A 21,307-nucleotide genomic window follows, 5' to 3' on the forward strand; every position below is an offset into this window, starting at 1 on the left:
TTTTTTCCAAAGGGTAAGGAAAAAAAAAAGCCCTTCAGAAAATACATATCTGTGTAGGTGACAGCTGAGACACCAACCACCACCGGAGAGGAGGAGAGGGTGTGAAGGAGGGGGAGCCACATTGCCCTGCTGGGGGATCTGGCACTGGGCCACTGAGGGGAGCGGGGATGCTCAGGGGGGCTGTGGTGCTGGGGAAGTAGTATGTGCCATGCTGCAGGGAACCCATCTCAGCAGAGCAATGTGGAGCACAGGGCTTTTCCCAACCGTTGCACACACTAATCTTAGTTCAGCAGCTCGCCAGCAGGGTTCGTGCAAGCAGATGCCTTGTGAGAAGGTGGCAGGCTGCGGTCTGAAGGACCACAAAGCCTGTTTCAGGATGAGAAAACACCAGCCCTACACCTGCTGTGTCCTCACTGCTTTGCATCGAGTGCAGAGGGTGCAGCTCTCAGGCAGGCAGTTCTCAGCCCGGTGGCACCACGTGAAGCTGGGGAAGGGAAGGAGAAAATGAATCCTTCCAACTCTGCAGGCATCTGGGTGGTGGGTGGGAGGTAAAAAAGAGAAAAAAAAAAGAGAGAGAGAGCTCTGGAATTTGGATTCCTGGAAGATATTTTGGAGTCTTGCTGGGAGCTGGGTGCCTGAGCATCTCCGAGGTGTGTCACAGGCACACAGCACAGAGTGCTGCAGCTGAGCTCCAGGCTCTGTTCTCCTGTGGGTGGTGAATGCCAGAGGGCTCAGGACACCACGGCCGTGTCACTCACACTGCGTGGGTTCAGCCGGATGGGCTGTCTGTAGCTCAACTCCCCGGGTAGTGCCAAGTGCTGGGCCTGACCCGGCAGCAGGACTGTGGCTCCTGCTGGGCTGAGCCCATTGAGGAATAGGCTGGTGAGAGCTCTGTTCTCATTGAAGAGCAGCGTTAGCTCATCTTCCCAAGCCCAAGTTGTGCTTTGCACACTGAGCAGCTGCAGCGATCTCTGAAAGCTGTTTCACTGGATGAAAAATAATGAGGTGTTAAAACCACAGCCAGAGCTCTTTGCTCTTCTGGCTGCTCAGGTGAGGGTCTGTGTCCCTGACTGTTAACACCGCTGGCACTGCGAGAACAGTGCTTCTCCCAGCCCCCTCCCATAGGCCCTCCCTGGGGAAAGGGCTTTGAGGGGAAACGGACCTGAGATAAAATCAATTAATTGCCTTTGCATTCTCTGATAAATGCAGTGCAGAGAGTGCCTACATCGAAATACAAATGAACTAAACCAGCAGCAGAAAGCTGAAAGGAAAACATCGTCCCGGGAGCAGGGGGAGCAGAGGGCAGCATGAGGATCATGTGCAGTGGGGGGCTGCGGTCTGGGGGGTGGCGGGGCCTGAGGAATTGCCTGGAGCACAGGTGGAGGGAATGCAGTCCAAAATGCTGAATGCAAAATGTGTTCCGTGAGTTCATCTCTTCCAGGTTTGCTGTTCCCTACAGGCAGGGCTGCCATGAGAGCAAGTCAGTGGGCAGTGGCTTTTCACAGCCCATGGTCTGGTTCTATTGCACCGCAGTGCTGTCCTGCAGGGCGGAGCAAAGGGACACGGAGCGAGCAGCGGCATGAGGGCGGCTCCTCCCCAGGAGAGATGGGAGTTGGGGGCACTCAGCATTGCATTTGTTTGGAGTTTGGGACATTTTTGGTGTGTCGGGTGACTAAACAGTCACCATGGTAACAGTCATCAGTTAATGAACAGAACGGAGTAAAGGATCCGACATAAATGTCAGCGCGTGAAATAGATGCGGCGGGGCGGCAGCGTGGGGTGTGCGGTGCCATGGCCCATAGGATGGGGCTCAGAGCTGGGGCTGGGGGTGTGGGGGCCCTGAAGTGCTGCCCCTAAGCATGGGCAGCGGGCAGGAACTGGTGCTCAGTCCTGCAGCTGAGCAAAGGCCCTGTGCCAGCACTGGAAAAGTCACTTTTTTGTGTGTGTGTTGTTTGTTTGTTTATCTTCATTATTTTTTAAGTCATTCTCTGTTGCAAATGAAGTGTTTTGGTCGGTCAGAAAGCGCTGAAGCAGAGGTTGCAACTTCAGCTGGGGAGGAGAGTCGATGCAGCACAGCTGTGTGCATCCTGCTGTGTTGTTCTGCTGCTGCTCAGGGCTTCGCTCCTGATGGAGTTGTCCTGTTGGGGTGCATTGGGGAAGGCAGAGCTGCATGGGCAGAGCAGGGCTGGGGCTTCACTGTTGTCGAGGCACTGAAAGTCACAGACAGACTTGTGCTGGAACCTTCCACCAGCTAACCCATCCCGTGTCAAGAGTAGGGATATGTCATGGTGGGACCCGGTGTCAGGGTGCTGGCGTTTGGTGTGGTCCAACAGCTGAGTGACAGCTGAGAAGGAAGGAGAGAAACACAGTGGGCAGTGCGTGGGGCAGAGCATGGCTGATGGGCACAGGGCGAAGGAGATGCAGGAAGGCAGGAGCTGGGAAGGAGGAGGAAGAGGTGGCTGTGCCACATGTGCTGCCCTTGCCTGCCCAGTGCTGCCTACCCCACTGGTGCAGCCCATTCTCAGCTTCCTCTGCGCCCGCAGTTCCCAAAGCAACAGGAGCAGGCGCTTCTCCCTCCGATGCCGCGCCTCTGCTCCGATGACAGCTTGCCACCTCCAGAGCTTCATTGCCAGGCTTTAATTGATGCCTGTCACGATGCTCAGCTCCCCCCAGCCCAGAGCTGGAGCTGATGGGGATGGGGTACGGTAGGAAGCAGCATGCCTTGTGATGGCTTTGGGTAGGCCAGGAGCACGTGGTGCACCCGTATGGGAGAAGAGAGGTCCCCAGAACCTACACTGCCACCATCTGCACTGGGTCAAACTCCATGTGAGCACTAGCTGCTTCATGCAGGAGCCATAACCCAAATGGAGACAGCTGCGGGATCCCTCCTGCCCCACCTTGAGCTTTCACTTCAGAGAAGATAAACTCTGTGCCTCGGTTTCCCCATGCGTAACATCGGGAACAACATTTGTCAACACCTGTGCACGCTCCTGCATTAATGTTTGCTGCTCGCTTTGGAGACAGCAGCTCCGTGGGTCCTGCAGGCTCTCTCCCCGTGCTCGCTCCCTGCACCACTCTGCTGTGCATCACCTGGCAGGAGTGGGCTCATCCTTGGCTTCTTCTTTCTGTGGCACAACCACATCACTTTGGCACAGGAGAGAGCTGAGCCCTGAGTCACAGCAAGGAATGATCCAAATCAAACAGGCAGACACTTAGAGGCGAAATGCTTTTGTTTTGCTTCAGAGGCAGGAGGGGAGGGAAAAGGCCAAAAAAAGAAAAAGAAAAGAGCCTTTTTTTCCAAATATGAACTGGGAGGCCACCAGGTGCAGAGCATCAGCTGCCCCAGGCCCTACCAGCAGCTGAAAGCCCTGCCTTGTGTCTCCCCAGGAACCTTCCGAGGAGTCTGCAAGAAGATCGACCACTTTCCTGAGGATGCGGACTACGAGCAGGACACAGCTGAATACCTCCTCCGTGAGTCTGCTGCCCCACACGTTGCCCCAAGCCCCAGGGCCTCATCATGGACCCCCGGTGCTGGGATGAGGCAAATCCCCCCCAGCACCTTCTGAGCCCTTTGCTCAAATGTGAGGCACAAAGGTGCAAACTGACAGCTGCTGGGGGAAGGTGAGTGCACACAAGGCATACCCTGACTGAGCAGGGAATGCAAGTGTGCAATGCCCAACTTGTCAGCAAACATCCCTGTGTCAGGCTGGAAAGTTTGCATGGCACATTGGGTGAGCACCACAGGCACAGAGACCCCCCAGCAGTGCTGCAGCACTGCAGGGAGTGCTGTGCTGTGCACCCGCCTGAAGTGGAATGTGTCTAATGGAGTTGGTTTGCCATTTTAGCAGATGAACATTTAAGCTCTCTCCACCCCCTCCCACAGTTAAACAAAAAAAAAGTCTATTTTAAAGCCCCCAGAATGGCATTTTAATGGGGCTTCTCTGTATTACTGTGCATTTAATATGGGTCCTAAGAGAGGCATGAGAGCCCAAACCAAGGCACAGCATATTTTAGGTGCCTTTGTTTTAGCAGCAGGGAGGGATTTGCTGCATTAATTGCTCTTTGCAGTCAGTTTGGAGGCTGAACTTCTGAAAGGGTGAACAGAAAGGGCCCCTCTTTAAGTAGTGACTCCTGAGAACTGGTATCTATAGGGCCATAGCAGCAGCCTGTGTGCCAACCTAGGGCAGGCCAGAGCCCAGCAGAGCCCAGGGTCCTTCAGCCTGTGCCCTGTCTTTACGCCACAGGTGCTGTCAGAGCCTCCAGCATCTTCCCAATCCTCAGTGTGGGCCTGCTCTTCTTTGGGGGGCTGTGCGTGGCAGCCAGCGAGTTCTACAAGAGCAAACACAACGTCATCCTCAGCGCCGGCATCTTCTTTGTCTCAGCAGGTGATGGGCTCTGGGCTTGCTGGGGAGCACAGAGGCTGAGGGCAGGTCCGGGTCGCCAAGGCCAGCAGCACAGGGGGCTCAGCCCTGTGGAGCCTGCAATGCTGGGCAGCAGGTGGAGGGGCTGCTGCAGACTTCCTGCAGAGCAGCACCATCAGGTCTGCTCTTCTCTGTGCACAGCTCCCCAGCGCTCCCACTGATTGTCTTACGACAATGTCTTTGTCTCAAGGAACTGCTCTATTCTGTGTTTTTCTTCTCCCCACAAAGAGACAAATTACTCTCCCTCTTCTGGCTGGAAGGAGCCGCTGATGCAGATGAGAAAACAACAGAAAAAACATAATTGATTCATTAAGTAAATACAGAAATGTATTAGCAGCTTCCCAGCCCTGAAGCTCTGCTGGCAGTGCAGAAATTGCCCAAAACCCAAAGAAAAGTCTCTGGGCTGCATCAGGAATTGAGAGCACTTTGCTTCGTGCAGGTCTCAGCTCTGGGAACCAGGGCTGACCCTGTAAGGATGCTGCTGGCCCCATCCCTCTCCTCCTCCCACAGGTCTCAGTAACATCATCGGGATCATCGTCTACATCTCAGCCAACGCGGGGGACCCGGGGCAGAGCGACTCCAAGAAGAGCTACTCCTACGGCTGGTCCTTCTACTTTGGCGCGCTGTCCTTCATCATCGCCGAGATGGTGGGGGTGATCGCCGTGCACATGTACATCGAGAAGCACCGCCAGATCCGCGCCAGGTCCCACTCGGAGCTGCTGAAGCGGTCGGCATTCACCCGCCTGCCCCCCTACCGGTACCGCTTCCGCCGGCGGTCCAGCTCGCGCTCCACCGAGCCGCGCTCCCGGGACATGTCGCCCATCAGCAAGGGCTTCGGCACCATCCCCTCCACCGACATCTCCATGTTCACCCTCTCCAGGGATCCCTCCAAGGTCACCATGGGGACGCTGCTCAACTCGGAGCGGGACCACGGTTTTTTACAGGTCCACAACTCCATCCCCAAAGAGTTCAAGGAGTCTTTGCACAACAACCCGGCCAACAGACGAACCACGCCGGTCTGAGCCCCGCCGCCGGGCACGTGTACAGAGGTGTTTTGTCAGGCTGCATGACATGATCCTCGTGACGGTGTAACCCATGAAATCCCACTTTTAAGGACACCCCAATGAGCTCCCCGTGCCCATTTCCCCGGGTGCCACCCTGGGGGATACCGGGCTGGGACGTGCTGTCCTGGTGGGGACAGCCCCAGCGCCCAGAGGGCAGGTTGGGGGATTCCCAAAGTCACCATCGTTAATGTTGATAATAACCGCAGTGTTCCCTTAGCTGTATGTCCCACTGGAAATGCTGGCGACAGCCCTGTCTGTGAGAACCCCGTCGGGTCATTACTCCCAGCGGAACGCCTGGAGCCCAGAGCTGGCTGCTCTGCTCATGGTCTTGAAACCGCGTCCCGTTGTGGTGGGTGGAGTGCTCGGGATGGGCTTCTTTATGGTGTTTCGTGCATGCATTAAATAGCTTGGAATTCAATTTTGTCATGTCAGGTTGGAAGAAACATCCTTTTGCAATTTTCTGTGGTCATGAAAGGGCTTCTTTCTTTCCTCCATTCTTTCTTTCTTCCTTTTGGTGCATTCAGACCATCAATGGACTCAGGAGCAAAATTTCTCCAATGACTGGTAGCAATTAGCCAGCATTTAATTAACCTCTAACGTTGCAAGAAAACGAAATAATTCCTGAAAATTAATACCCTCACAGCCACTAATTACTGTCTGGGTACAACAGAGGAGGCTACACTTGACCTGGTCACGCTGAGAAGAAGCTGGGATTATGACCAGGCCTCGGCTGTGGTTGGTGTGCTGATGGTGTGTGGTTCTATAATGAATACGACCAGGAGATGAATGGGAAAAATAAAATAAAGTCATCCAGTTTGGCAAGCAAGTTCCTTGGCTGGATAGGTGGTGTGTGCTGTGCTGTGTCACCAGGGATCGTGCACAGCATCTCATTGGAGCTGCACCCGGGGGGCTGCATGGGGAAGGGACCACTCTGGGTCCAGGTATTTCTGGGTGCAGTGGGAGCCCCTGTGTCGCTGGGCTCTGCCTTCTGCAGGTGGCCACAGGGTTGGCTCTGAGCACTGAGCTGTGTCCCTGTCCAGAGCAGGGCTCATCTTGATGCAGCAGGGCCTGACCAGCTGCTCCTAGAGCTGTGCACTTTAGAGGAAACCTCACATAACTGCCTGACTAAAGTGATGGATTCCCATGGCAGCACCATGGGTGCAGGGGTAGAAGAGATCCCGATTGCCCTGTGCAAGGGAAGTTCCTGATGCAGCTCCTGTCCTCATGGCTTGTTTGCTGCTGTTGTAAGGAGTGGGTGAGAAGTCCTATTCAAATGCTAATTAGGCCTCTTAATTGCAGCAGTCGCTGATTGCATGTATTAAAAACAGCCGAGGAAGTGAAGCATCCCGATCCTAGGGAAATATTTAAACATGAAGTAGTGAAAGGGCTTGTGGTGTAGAATGCAGAAACAGCAACATTTTAGTTTACCTGGGGCGTGATCACCAGTCGTGCAGGGCTCTACAACTCCCAGCACACCTCTTCCAGGTGGGTGCCCTTAGAAAACAGCATCAAGCAATGCCAGGGCGTCCTGGTGGCAGCAGGCTGACCATGAGTCAGCAGAGTGCTTTCAAGGCCAAGAAGGCTAATGGTGTCCTCGTCAACCTATGGCTGACTAATAGTTGACCGCAAGGGTGCCCATGAGCCAGCAGCGTGCCCTGGTGGCCAAGAATGCCAATGGGACTCTGGGCTGCATTGCACAGTGAAGCCAGCAGGTGAGAGAAATGATCTTCCCCTCTGCTCTGCCCTGGGGAGGCCACACCTGGAGCACTGCACTCAGTGCTGGACTCCCTAGGTACTGGCAGACAGGGAGAGATCCCAGCGGAGGGCTGCAAACCTGCCTGGATGTGTCCCTGTGCAACCTGCTGCAGGGAACCTGCTGTGGGGATTGGGCTGGTGGAGCTCCAGAGTCCCTTTCCAACACCTACAGCTCTGTGCTTCTGTAAAAGTGACATTTTTTTCAGAACTAAATCCCCAGGAAGCAGCTTCCAGCTGAGTCACCAAATACTGCAGGTAAGAAGCTCTGATTGCACTTACCGGGAACAGCAAAGCATGTGAGCAGGGCACACTGGTAGCTGGGAACAAATCCCAGCAGCACAGCCCAGCAGCAGGGCTGCTTGCACACGCACCCCAGTCTCCCCAGCAGGCGGAGCAGCTACAGGGCTGGGTGGAGTGCAGCTCACTGCCAGCAAATGCTGGGTCTGCTTCAGGCTGAGAAACTCCAGCGTCATGGCAATTGTCGGTGATGTAACTGAGCGTGCTGTTAGGATGATGACATCTGCTGTCTTGTATTTACTGCCTTTGTGGTCACCTGTGGGAGCAGTGCTCGGGAACAACAGGGGTGCTACTGTGCTATGTGCTGCACCAGCACAGCGTGCTTTGGTGCCCCAGTCACTTTTGGGGTGATTTGTGTTACTGGTGTTTTCCTTGAGGGAAGTGAGCCAGGAGACAGCAGAGGACAGAGAATTGATTTTCCAAAGGTAACTGAGTTATCCCTGATTCACTGACGAGAAGCAGGAGGTGCCCCAGGAAATGGTCTCTCTGTGAGGTGCCAGGGATGCAGTGGCACGGGCTGCACATCCCTGCTTTACTGTCCTGGAAGCTGATCTTGCTATCTGAAGGGTTTGTTTGGTTATTTCTGAGGCAGACCACCTCCAGCTATTGATCTTTGTAATGTCATTGTCCTTTTGTTGTTGTTGTTGTCCTTTGTTCTCTGTCTCGCCCAGCCCTAGCCCAGCACATGGCACCACTGCTTCTGGCTGGGAGAAAACAGGTACTGCCACAGCATCTGGTGGTAGTGTCCCAGCAAAGGCTGAGCTAGAAGATGTTAGCAGAAAAGAGAGACAAGCGTGGAGACCTGGGTGCAGAGCAGAGCAGTGGCACAGCCTTGCAAATGGTGACACTGAAATGAGTTGCAGATGCTCCCTGTGAGCCTGAGTGGTGGCAAAGGGATGCGGGCAGGTGGCAGTGAAAGGTGCTCTCTGCCACGTGCCACGTCTGCCCTGCATGCCAGTGTCTTTGCCCTGAGAGAGAAAATCAATACCCAGGCTAAATCCAGAGGCTTCAATATTTTTCACAGAAGCGCGAATCAATATGGATTTCTTAACAAGTTTAATTTCAGTACCTGAAAGTCTGCATTCTGCCTATCTCCCGATCTTTCCAACCATTCAGGGAAAAAGGATTTTAAAAGATTTGTCCAAATTCAAGGAACTGGACCAGCAGTTACCCCTTACCTCATTCTCTTGCTGGCAATCCCAGGGAGTAGTGCGGGCAATCACCACATGCTGTCTCCCCACTGATGCCACCATGGGCAGGAGTTCCTGCTGCTCCTACTTCCAGCCCACACCAGCCAGCCAGTACCAGCCTACATGGTATGTGAGCAGCCTGATTTAAGTGTGCTGCAGAGCTCTAGAACAGCTCTGTATTTATTGTACAAAGCCTTTTTGCAGTTTTAGATCATTGTATGGTCACTGCAAAATAAGCACAAGCCGTGGGCTCATCTCACCTGAGCAGAAGACTTCAGGTAATGTTATTGTCCTCGGAATGACCCCACTGAAAATGTAATGAGCTTCATTCTGGTTACGCTGCTAATGCAACTGTGTCCACCAAGGTCAGCGTCTGTTGTTCCAATGTCAGCACAGGAGTGGCTGTTGCCATGGGTACCGCATCCATCCTGCTGCAGAGGGACCGCACAGTGGGGGTGTTCAGAAGGCAGAGGGATGGGGTCAAAGGCACAGCCCTGGGATGGGGATGGCAGTGGGGAGCTGCAGCCCCTGCATTCTGGTCACTGCAGGTCCTGCTGCTGCTTGCATCTCAAGGGAGTGCTTTAATTGCTGTATTGCTGTTTTAGTAGACAGAAATCCCAACTAGGATCTGCACGCATCAGCTGGCAGAAGTTGGCACCCATACAGACATGGAGGGAACATCACCTGCGTGTGGATCAGCGTGGAGCTTCCCTTCTCCTCCTTCCCTTCTCCTTCCCTTCCCACCATGTTTTCTCAAGCCCAGTTCTGCAGGTACCCACATCCCACACCGTGCTGTAGGATGGGCTCCTCAACCTCAGCAGCCACCTCCTTGGTTGCTCCTTCTCTGACATTGTCCTTTGCCCTCCCTTGCTTTGATTTGTTTGTTGTTCTTTTTCTACCATTTGAAATAACTCTCAAAAGCCCAGGTGGGTCCAAGCAATTCACAGCGCGTGTTTATTATTTCCTTGATGGACAGTAATGGCTTCTGCGGTGCCATTACTATATGTCATCTAAATCCAAGAGCTGAGGTGCTCCAAAGGGCAGCCTTCATTCAGCAGCTGCAAGAGCTTCTCCAGTACTGTTATCAGCTGCCAGGAGTGCTGTGCACCTTAAATCTTTGCCTGGCCATGGCTGCTAAGCCCAGCTCTTAAATTTCCCCAAGAAATGCTCAAGCAGCAAACCCTCAGCTCAGCGGCATCTCTTTGCTGACAAACTGTTGTCACTCCATCACAACTTCCCCCATCTTTAGTAACCACCAGGTCTGCTGGAAAACTGCACCAAGTAGCGTTAAGAAGCAACTTGGTACGTTTATTTTGATGAAATACAATAATTATCATGCTTAGCAGCTGTTGCTATTTAAAATAAGAAAAAACGGGGCTTGCATTGAAAATGTTTTGTAAACCATGTGCACCAACAATCTGTTTCAGTGAAACCAGCCATTATGGAAACCGTATAATAGCAGGAGCTCATTATGGAAAGTTAAATTGCAAATCATATTTTGTTTTAAATGAGCAAGATGAATGCATAATTTGCCTCAAAGAAATAGTTTTGCAGTTCTCATCCTGCTGCCAAGCACCAAAGCTCTCGGGCTGCAGCTGCCGGAGCTCTGATTGTCCATTTCAGACAACAGGAAGTTTTGGTTTCAAAGGAAGATTTGAAGAGAGAAGGGGAGGAACAACAGCAAAGGAAAAAAATAAATAGGCCAAACACTGCTGCTGCTCTCATGGTGCAGCAGTTGCAATGCTCAGCAAGTTTCCTGCAGAGACCCCAGCACCCAAGTGGCAGAAGGCAAAGGGCTGCAGGGCTGGGGCCACCCCACTGTGACACCAGATGATGGCTGGGGGTCCCTGCGGGGGTCCCTCGTGGGTGCAGCCTTTCCTGCACAGAGCTTGCAGCACCAACCTTCAGCCTGCATGTGTTCTTCCATTGTGAGAGTGTCACTTATGCACGTGGCAGTGGTTATTATCCTTCCGTCACTGCTCTGTCCCAGTAAGTCCAGCAATCCCCACACAATAATGCCATCAGAGCTCATCCATTTGCATCAATTAAAAGCACTAGGAAATACTCCAGGGAGATTCAAGTCTCGCCTGCTCCTCCTCAGGGGCCAGAGTTCCCCTTATTCCCCATGGGAACACAACACTCAGTGGCTCTGGGGCTGCTGAGTGTGCAGATGCCATGTGTTCCCTGCACATGTCCCCAGTCCTCAGGGATGGAGCAGCACTGGGATCCCAGCAGCTGGGAGAGGCTCCCAGGAGCAGCACTCTGTGCAGCAGTGCTGTCAGCCCCCACAAGTCAATGCAAACCACTGCCACCAGGTTTTATCGCCAGCCTTAAACCAAAGCATACATAGTAATGGGGCTTGGCAGAGGATCCTGACACACTCCTATAAATTCTACAGCTGATGGGGAACAGAGCAGCGAGCTGCTGCCTTCAGGGAACACCACAGGGAGCTGAGGGCTGGGCATCGACCGTGGGATGGCAGCTGTGGGGGGTTTGTCCCAGCAAAAGCCATACCAAGAAGACAGAACTGGTAGGATGGGGGGAGGGGCTGCTCAAGAGCCAAAGTACAACAGGAGCCTGCCCTAAGGTCACCACACGGGCATTCCCTGTCTCTTGTCCCCTAACCATGACACTACAAGGGCTCTCTGAGAAGCCAGTAAGCGCAAAGCACAGCTGCAGCAGTGCTAATTGGGGTGGCATTGATTGCAGCTGCACCAAGGGTGCAGGCAGCTGAGGGGGACCAGGCACAGCGGGGGCTGTGGGGTCTGTTCCTAACTTGCAGGCTGGGGCTGGATGGAGCTCACTGCATCCTCAGGGTGCCAGGAACTGCTGTGCCCAGTGCCAGGTGAGCCCATTGCTGCTGAGAGCTCTTCAAGTGCTGCTGGCACCAGGGACGTGGCTGAGCAAAAAGTGCTCCATTTGTCTCTTTCAGGCTTACAGCAAATGGAAAAGCAAGAAATTGGCAGCAGGTAAATTGTTGCTATTTGAGACTATAAAATAATGGAGAAGGAGCAAGCACAGCAAGTGGTGCCACCACAGGGCTGGGAGCAAGGGGTGCTCTCCTCCCAGGGCAGGCATGTGGCTTCTCAGAGCCTTTCAAGGTGCCGTGTATCTTCACAGAGGATTTCAAACCAGTTAACTTAGCAGAAAACCAGCACAAATAATTGAGAAGGCTAACAAGTGTCCCATAACCTTCATAAAAATAGCAAATACTTAATACTGCAGGTTTTTATTTTTTCTTGAATCTGGGCCTTTTTTTTCTTGTCATGGAGCTCAAATCATATAGGTGATTCTTCCTATTTCGCAGCCTTAATTAGCCTCTATTTCCTGCCTCTTGTCAGCAAAGTGCAGCCAGCTCATTGCTTCATGCTGCTGCTGGGTATCCACGCTGTGTGGCTGTGCTCTGGAGTTAAAATGTTTATACAAAAGCCAAGGTTGCAAAGCCTGCATCTTTACAAACCTCCTTATAGGAAACAGCAGCAACCCATGGGCATCAGTGCCCCATCCTGGAGGGATGCTGGTATGTACCTGGGTCACATCTTTTTCCCACCAATGTGGGGCTGCAGAAGTCTCCGAAAGTCTCTTCAAAAGCCAGGAGGACACTGGGGATGGGCAGCTCAGCCTCAGGCAGGGCACAGTGCCAAGATGCTTGCAGGCACTCATGGAGTTCTCACGTGAGCTGCAGGAAATAGGCAGCAGGGGTTGTCACACAGCACCCGATGAGTGCAGCAGTCCTGTGAGTCCTGGGGGAGACAGAGCCAGGCTGAGAGCTAATGACATGAACTCAGAGAGTTCAAAGTGCTCCTAGTGCTGCTTTGATTTGTACAAGCTCTGCTCCTCTGTGAACTCACTGCAGTACTTCTCCCCCACGCAGGCAATCCATCTTGCTGCTTTCACTGGATTTTTCTCTTTTGTCTTTTTTTATTTTATTTTTTTTGAATAATTCTACTTTTGCTGCCACTGGATTTTTGTTGCTGGTTCCCCACTTTGCTGGGCACACAGGGCCGCAGGGTGAGAACATAAGGCCCCATGTACGGCCCCATCATGGCCCTCATTCCTGGGAAGGAGATGAATTGTGGCAGAGCTCCATGCCTGAGCCCTGCAGAACACTGCTGTGGGGCATGTGGGGGGCTCAGGGTGGCTTTGGGGGCACTATCTCATCACCTCCCTTTTTCTAGACCAAGCCAGGACAATGCCCCCAGCCCCAGATCCAGGATGGTCACAATGTACCCCAGCACTGCCATAGCAGTGCCAGCAGCACCGTGCAGGCACTGAACAGGGAGGGGTCTGGCTCTGCTTGCAGCGGTGACAGCAACGCTTCTTCCATCGCATCCTCGCCTTACTCTCTTTTCGAGCACGAGGCTGATACCCTGCACCAGGTGTACTGAGACTGTTTGCCCTGTGACAAAGCACGTTTGGACTGGCATACTGTTGTGCTGGGCCCAATGAGAAGCCCTTGTCAGACGCACAGATCTTCCCCTGGCTCACACCCTGTCGGTCGCTCATTGGGCATTCAGCGCAGCGCTGGCTGCAGTTCCGCTGCTCACAGCCCACATCGCCGGCTTCTCTGCCTCCAGCACTGCTTAATCCGAGACAGCACCTGGAGTGCGTGGCAATGATTTTGTCCTTCTTGAATCCTCTGTCCTCTCTTATTTCCTCTGTCCCACTCCAGGAGAGCTGCAGTTCCCTCTGCGGGATGTCACAGCTTAGTGCTGCAATGTCCCGAACTCCATAGACTCAGGTCGTGCCAGGGGAGGTTCACGTTGGGTATTAGGAACAATTTCTTCTCTGAAAGAGCAGTCAGGCACTGGAACTTCTGCCCAGGGAGGTGGTGGAGTTGCTGTCCCTGGAGGTGTTCAAGAACCATGGAGACGTGGCACTGAGGGACACGGATGGTGGGCATGGTGGGATGGTCTGGGGTTAGGCTTGGTGATTTGAGAGGGCTTTTCCAACCTCAATGATTCCATGATTCACAGCCCTGTGCCTCCCGGCCCCTGCTCATGGGGCCATCCCACAGCACCAGAAGTGTTTGGGTGGAAGCGAGGCAGGAGCAGGGCACGGAGCAGCCGCAAGGAGCCTCAGTAGGGCTGAGCCCGGAGAAGGGTGCAGGTACGTCTACCCCACAGTGTAGGGTGCTGCTTCAGCTCTGCTGGCAACAGGTACCAGCTCCAAAGCTTTTGTGGATGATAACAAGCTGTGTCTTTATGGCCAATGATCAGCAGTTATAGCCTGACGCAGTGTTCCTCTAGCTGCCATTTTGCAGCCTGCACATCTCTGATGTTTTTCTTCTAATTACTCTGTTAAAGCTCCCTCACAGAGCACTGGCAAACATCCGTCCAGCACATTGCTGCCTGTGGGTCCCTGAACTCTCCCACAAAGAGCAGTTTCCCAGGGAAACAAGACAAGAAGCAGACCAAAAGAACGCAAGCATCCTGCTTCCTTCCGCTACCAGATGTACAGCTCACTCTGCTCTTTCACTCTCCTAACACTGTCACCCACTAATTGGCATCAGGCCTCAACACAGTGACCATTTGCTCTTCATCTATTTGTCCCATTCATCCTGCACGTTGTTGTCTCCTCGCAGCAGCTGCTGCCTGGCTCCCCGCTTGTCCCTCTCTGTCTCAATTGCACTGGCAAGATGGAGCCGGTGCCCAGCGCCAGGTTGGGGCCAGTGGTGCTGTGGTGACAGAATGCTGAGCACAGAGAGAGCCAAAGTCTTCCTGTAAAAGGGACATGACAAATGCAGGACGTGCTGCAGCTGCTGCTCTTTGCCTGTGTCCTGCTCATGGGTCTGATCATTATTTTAATGAGCTGCAGCATCTCGTAGAGTGCAGCACAGTGAAAATTATATTAAACAACTGTGAAAAGAAATCATTTATTTCAGTAATGTCTGTGTTTTGGATTGCAGTGGAAAAAAAATGACTCCAGCAATGCGACTTTTCCTGCCGAGCCACAATGTGGCAGGCTGCTCGTTAGCTTAGATCATTGCTGCTCAAAATGTAATCATCTTTAAAAATGATTAAAACCGTGAGCCTCGCCAACAAAATGCATGGAGGCCAACATGGCAAAGGGCCTCATGCTTCCAGCACCTGGGCTTCACCCTGGCCAGTGCTCTGCCCACCCGCAGACCTCGATAGCTTTAGGGCTAGAGGTATATGTGCCCCACAGCAGGGCCAGGAGGTGCTGCTCCCTCAGGTCTCTAGCAGAGCCCTGTGCCACACAGCCAATGCATGAACCCAGATGGGAAATGAGCGTGAAATCTGATTGCAAGGTTCAGCAGAGCTGATGGGCCTGGGCAGCTGGACCGGCCGCACCTTGAAGGAAGCCAGGCAAGTGCTGCTGGGTTCTTCCAAGCATTGTTAAATAATCATCTATAGCCAATGATTATTCATGAGCATAATGAAGATTATCATTCAGATTCCTTAACAATTCCACATGGCTCCTGTTTGATGTGGGGAGGCTCAAACAGTGCATTTGCATTAGAGAAAGTATTACTACTTTTGATGGAGAAGGATTACAGGAGAAATCTGCATAAATTTATTGGTAAATGTCATTTAGCATATGTCCAAATGTAATGTATCACTGTTCGTAGTGCAGACTGCCTGACTCACACAGGATCTTTTTTTCAGAAGACAGACAAATAACCCCTGGGACACCACCACCTCGCTGTGAGACCGGACGTTAAGTCACCACTGCACTGCTGGCTGAGTTCAGAGCCAGCCTCATAAGCTGGGCTTTTCCATGCATGCAATGGGAGCCATGCAAACACCTCGGGGCAGGGGAAGCCTTCACCTTCTGCCATCAGACATTTACGTCTGCAGCAAATTCTGCACCAGATTCCCAGTGCTTCACTGCCACACATCTCTGCCAGGCAAACAAAGGCAGTGCTCCGTTGTGACTACCTGATACATCTTATCATCTTGTTAGCAATTAATATTAGCATGGTAGAAATTGCTAATATGTGATATACAATAATTAGAATTCAATTTAATTGCTGAGGAGCTCTTGCACTTCGCATACAAATGTGGTGCTTCCCCCCTGGACCAGAAAATGGTGCATGGGGAGGAAGGCATCCAAAGGAGAGGATGAGGCTGATGCAGCCCAGCTGAGCTCTGTGCAGGGCAGCACCTCCATGAAGTACAGCATCTCCATATAGAGCAGCACCTCCTAGCCCCATTCCAGTCTGCTGTATCTGCAGAGCTCTGCAGCTGCACTTCATTGGGTCCAGCAGCACCCTGTGTTCAGCTGTGCCTTATTGCAAGAGGACAGGACCTCTTCTCTTCCATCTGTGTCTCAGATGAGAGGGGAAGGAAAGACTTCTCCTGGAAACAGCAGGATGCTTTGTGTGTAACTGCAGGTAAAAGAGAAAAAGAGGGATATAAAGAGTTTTGCAGGGGCAGCACCACATGCACCAGTGTAAGTGGGAGTGTGGTCTGGAAAGCAGTGGCTCTACAGAAGGCTTTGGGGCCATAGCAGGCACCCAGCACCACGTGGCCACCTGTGTGGTGTGCAGTAATGGCTCTGCAGCATGCCCAGGACAGCTCTGAGCAGGAACTCATCCTGAACTGCATTTATTCCTGTGCAGAAGGGGCTGGCTGCTATCTCCCAAGGATTTGTGACTGCTGGTGACTCAGAACTGAGATGACTCAAAGAAAGGTAGCATCCGAGGAATAAAGTCAGCTGCTACAGCCCCACCATCAGCCAATTCCACAACCCAGCATGATTTCTGGAGCGATTAGTGCGCTGCATAGGGATCTTGCAGAGGAGAAGCTCTCCGTTTTGGCACTGGAACTCTTCGTCTGTTCACTGTGATAGTGCCATGCACAGCAGCAGGGCCCAGCAAGGGCTGCAAGAGGAGGGCTCTGGAGGATGCAGAGAAAGGGCCTTTGATCCCCATAATTAACTTTGATTTAAAATGCATTATGAAACTGAGCATTAGGAGGAAGCTGGGGCTGCTTTGATGTGTGCATGGGGATGTGGCAAGGAGGCTGTGCGGGGCAGAGGGTGCAGAGCAGCTGGGGCTGCGTGCTGAGGGGGAGCACTGAGCAGGATGGGCACCTGGGTGCTGCCCTCGAGAGCCCCGGAGGGGAGAGCACCGGGAATGCTGCAGAAGCTGCAGATTCCAGACCTGCTTTACAGCAATTGCTGTCTGTGCAAAGGGCTCTGGTGCTCAGAAACAGAGGGCTGCTCTGTGCCGGGGGGAATTTCATGTCCTTCAAGAAGCCTTGAGCTGGGGAAGGCTATTTGTCTAGAGCTGCGTTTTGCAAAACTGTCGCTGATGATACTGATGAAGGTGACCTTGTGAGTTAATGACCGGGTGTTTCCTGCCCTTCATGGCAGGAACAGCCACAGGTGCCTCTCCCACACTTGTACAAGTAGTCACGGCCGCAGCAACTGCTCACACCTACGGCTTTGATGCCTTTGCGACGGCTCGGTGAGGAGCTGCGGGCCCGTGTGAGGCTGCGCTGCCGGGACAGGCGAGGTCCCGCTCCGGCCCCGCTCCGTCTGCGCCGGACCCGCAGCTGAGAGCGAAGCGCACGGAGCGAGGTGCGGGGAGCGGGCCCGGCATCTGCCGGCTCTGCTGGAAACTGCAGGATGAGCTTCGCTGAGCTCACTCGGTAGCTCCTCATTACGTAGGAGCAGCGTTGCGGATTTGTTTCCTGAGTTTTGGCGTAACTTTTGCTGTTTCCCCCAACTCTAAGTCCTTCGAGCCTAAGAGAGCTGTTAAACATCACCAAATGCAAACTGGGAGAGGAGACTGGAAAATGATTTTGGAAAACAAGCAGATGAGCTGTGCCAGCACCTGCAGACTCATTTTGAAAGAATTCCCCCATTTCTTAGGGCACGCACACCCAGAGATGAGGTCAGGTTTTCTCTGTCAGGCACTTAGGGTGTGCCATGGCGTATTTATAGGATTCTTCCTCCCTCCATCTCTCTGTGGGGCCAGGAGGGCAAGCAGAGCAGCAGTGTGCAGCACCTGATGGTTTTCTCCCTGAATTTTCTCAAGCTGAGGCAGTGCTGATAGGCAAGAATGAGCCATAATCGTGAGCTCTGGTAAGAAGCTGAAGCTTAAGGAGCAAAAGCAGGAAGAAAAGCTGTCCAGCTGTGTGGGACTTGGGATGTTGTGTTCAGAGCCCGGGAGCTCTGGGGCTGTCTGTCTGCATGATCCCACGCTGCAGCTACAGCCCTTCCTGTTGCCAACACTCTTCGGGGCTTAATTAATATTTGAGAAGCAATTTACAGATGAAAATTGCAAACGCACAACAATCCCGAAAAGTAGGTTTGTCAAGAAGAGGCCTGACCCATAATGTTGCTTTGCTGAATGTTTCCTGGACTCATTCACTCACTAGAAAACAAGTTTGTGTTGCAGGGGTTCTCGAGCAGGGCTGCAGCACTGGCAGAAACTGATGGAGCAGCTGCTGGCCAGGTCCTGGGAGCCTCTAAAGCAGGACAAAAACCACACGTAGTTTTCTTCCTTGTTGCTGGGGATGAGGGTGGCAGCACTGCTGGTCACATACTGATTTGCAAAGGAACTACAGGGACAAGTGGTTCCAACATCTCTGAGTGCTTTTGGTGACTTAGATCAGTGTGAGAGCAGTTAACATCTTTGGGGGTGTTAAATCCTGAGGAATAAACGTGGCATTGCCAAAAACCTATAGGTGGTCTGTGAAGTGAAACTGCCCCTCAGTGTAGACTGTAGATCCCCCTCCTTTGACTGTTAATTACTTTTCCTTCCTTTCACTTCATGCTGCAGGACATTTGCTCACAGCTCTCTGTAATGTTTATTAGCACTTAAGGTTATAAACAACCCCTCCTGTGTCCGCCTGGGGCCCATTCCTCCTGACTTCAGAACCCATCTGGCAGCAGTGATGGCTGTAGGGCAACACATAGTGATGATGGGGTGCAGGGGTCAGCTGGATCCTTATCTTTAGTGAATTGTCCGAGATCTCTGATGGATTTTTTTTCACGGGAAAGTAACCTGGCAGCTCACAGGGAAGCAGGCAGATGTAACAGACTCCTGGGAGCTTTACCAACTTCTACCTCTGGGGGACTGCTCTGTATCAAGACAGGTAGGTAATAGCCCTGGGATACCATATGAATGAATTTGCTGTTTTTCTCAAGTTTCCAGGCACAGGTACAAATGTCATCACAATGCTCCTCCTTGTTTGTCCCAGCAGAAGGGTCAGTGATTCAGCTGTGGAATCACTGGGAAAGGCACAAAACAGGAAAGTTCTGCTTCTTCATCCCAGAGTCTATCTGTATTGTCCTGGAAAGAACTGGAGGATTCACAGCTCCCAGCTGGGCTATCAGTCCAGTACACGTCTCAGGCATTCATCACACAGTGCCCAAAAATCACCATTTTTCAGCCTTGGACTCAGAACAATGAAACAGAATATTTATTAAAACAGGAGGATGTGTTCTGATTGTCTCTGCTCTGCTTCTGACAAAGCTCTTTCTATTTACAGTGGCAAAGATAAGAAAAAGCCTGGATTTATTCCTCAGCTGACACTGCTGTCCTAGGACAGAGCCAGTGGGGTGGGCAGCAGGGAGTTCATTCGTTGGATGTTTTTTGTTGTTGTTGTTGTCATTCTGTTGTTACCTTTTAGTGCACTAATGAGAATGCCATTCTTAATTAAAGCTTAGCACTAACCAGTGCCTGCTCACAGCAGCTGTGTTACCTCGAAAGCAGCACGGATGACACTGAGCTGTGAAACTGTGACATTGCAGAGCCATGTGGTTACTCCAGCAGGACTGGCCCTGTGGGCTCACAGATGAGCAAGTTCCTCTTCTCTTGCACAGAAGTCACAGCTACAGTTAGAAAAAGGGTTATAAAAGATACAAGTAACTTAAAGCTGCAGAAATAGCCCCGATGCCAACAGGTGTACAGAGAACACCCAGTCCTAACGCTGCTCTTTGCATACAGACTTTCAGATACGCATTCTTTCAGAACCTAAACCAGCTCCCTCTGAAAGCCGCATGGTGTTTTCTCATCCTCCTGGGCTTTCTGAAGTTATAAATGAGTAGCTGAGGATGCTTGTTCATGTGCTGCCACAACAAGCTAATTGTTTGTTATGACAGGAACGTTTCTGTTGGGTTTGGTAAGCATCATTTAACAGGCTTGTCAGATCTTCTGTGCAAGGTGAGTTTGTCTCAGTAACAGCACAGCAGCACCAGCAGACGCAGACAGATCTGGCTGCAGATCTCCTGTGTGCAGCAGTGTGGCCATGACTGTCCTCACAGGGTTCTCCTCCAACCTCGCAGCTCAGTCCCCATGGGAGCAGCCCTCATCCTGCTTCACTCCAAGCAGGCAGCGCTAACTGAGCACTCGGAGCTGCAGATCATCACCAGCTCCACGTGTTCTGTCTGATGTGCTGAGGGAGCAGCCTTGCAGACTCTGCTGGGCTCTGGAAGGGCAGCAGCCCAGGCAGGGCAACGCTGGGGAGCAGCTGGGAGGTGCAGTGCACTCATCTGTTTGTGATAGGAATCTCCTGGCTGGAGATGTTGCATTCCTTTTGGGACACCAAATACCAGATCAAGGGGCCGGGGAAAACACGATGCAGTGCACTGACCTGGTACGTGCTCAGGAGATTCAAATTTGCTTTAGAGTTTATGGAAGAGGTGAGTTTGTCCCAGCATACTTCATCCAGATCAGGTATCACCTGCCTTCCTGCAGCCAGCAAAAAGCTAAAGGGCAGCATAAAAGCAGTATCATGGGTGATTTAAAATGAGTTTGGTCGTGCTTACACTGGTTCACAATCAATTTATCCGGAAGGTGATCCACAGCACAAAGGTCTGGTACCTACATGGAAGGTAATTTAAAAAACAGAGATCTGGATATGCTGGCAGTCTTTAATGGAATTTTTAAAAATAAAACTAAAAGTGGAGATGGTTTTACATATAGCCTATGTAGTTTACTGTCCCCTTTTACATACAGGTCTTTTCCCCTCGAGAGCATGAAGACAATCTGCAGGCTTCAGCTATCAGAAGTTTTCTAGCCTAACATTTGCAATGAGAAATGTTTGGGTTTTTGTTTTTTTTTCCCAAGCCTGCTGGTTTTCACTATTTTTACTTGAAAAATGCACTTCGTTTTAGATTGGTTTGAGATAGCACCAAGTCTGATGTTCTGAAGGTTTTGTCTCTAAGGACTTGTGGCCAGAGGATTAGAAAACAAGTTTTTAAAGTGAAAGGTTGTACTTAGAAGATTTAAAACGTCTTACTGATAAATGGGTTTGACGTGCATGTATTGTTTGGCATACAGAACTATCAACAATTACTTTCTAATAACATTATTCCTGCTCAGGTGCTGTTCCTCGTTCTAATTAATCACGGTTCCTACTGCAGCCCAGCAAACCTCTGACAACCCTTCCCTCTGAAACGAGTCCGTTGGAAATGTGCTTTCGTTCTCTCCCTCCGTCGCTCCGCCGGACGCATCTGACGCCGGTGTGCCGCTCGCTTACAGTCGCTCAGCCATTTTTGTTTCCACGGGACATTTCGAGACGCGGACGCTTTCCGCGCAAAGCTGACAGAGTTTCCTTAAGCGTTTTCATCGCCCGCACAGCGGCGCACGGCACTGCGGAGG

At 52.0% G+C, this 21,307-nt stretch overlaps 1 protein-coding gene across 1 annotated transcript in view; it reads left to right on the forward strand.

The window, feature by feature from the left end:
• Nucleotides 1–6,299, forward strand: part of CACNG3 (calcium voltage-gated channel auxiliary subunit gamma 3) — a 6,614-nt gene extending 315 nt beyond the window's left edge. Inside the window, exons 2-4 of the mRNA XM_031555780.1 lie at nucleotides 3,185–3,471; nucleotides 4,245–4,385; nucleotides 4,932–6,299. Of these exons, the coding sequence (XP_031411640.1) occupies nucleotides 3,185–3,471; nucleotides 4,245–4,385; nucleotides 4,932–5,443 (940 nt within the window). The 3' untranslated portion in view covers nucleotides 5,444–6,299. The remainder of the gene's footprint in view (nucleotides 1–3,184; nucleotides 3,472–4,244; nucleotides 4,386–4,931) is intronic.
• Nucleotides 6,300–21,307: the final 15,008 nt, after the last annotated feature.

The sequence above is a fragment of the Meleagris gallopavo genome, chromosome 16 (genome assembly GCF_000146605.3).
Source record: "Meleagris gallopavo isolate NT-WF06-2002-E0010 breed Aviagen turkey brand Nicholas breeding stock chromosome 16, Turkey_5.1, whole genome shotgun sequence".
Lineage (NCBI taxonomy): Eukaryota > Metazoa > Chordata > Aves > Galliformes > Phasianidae > Meleagris > Meleagris gallopavo.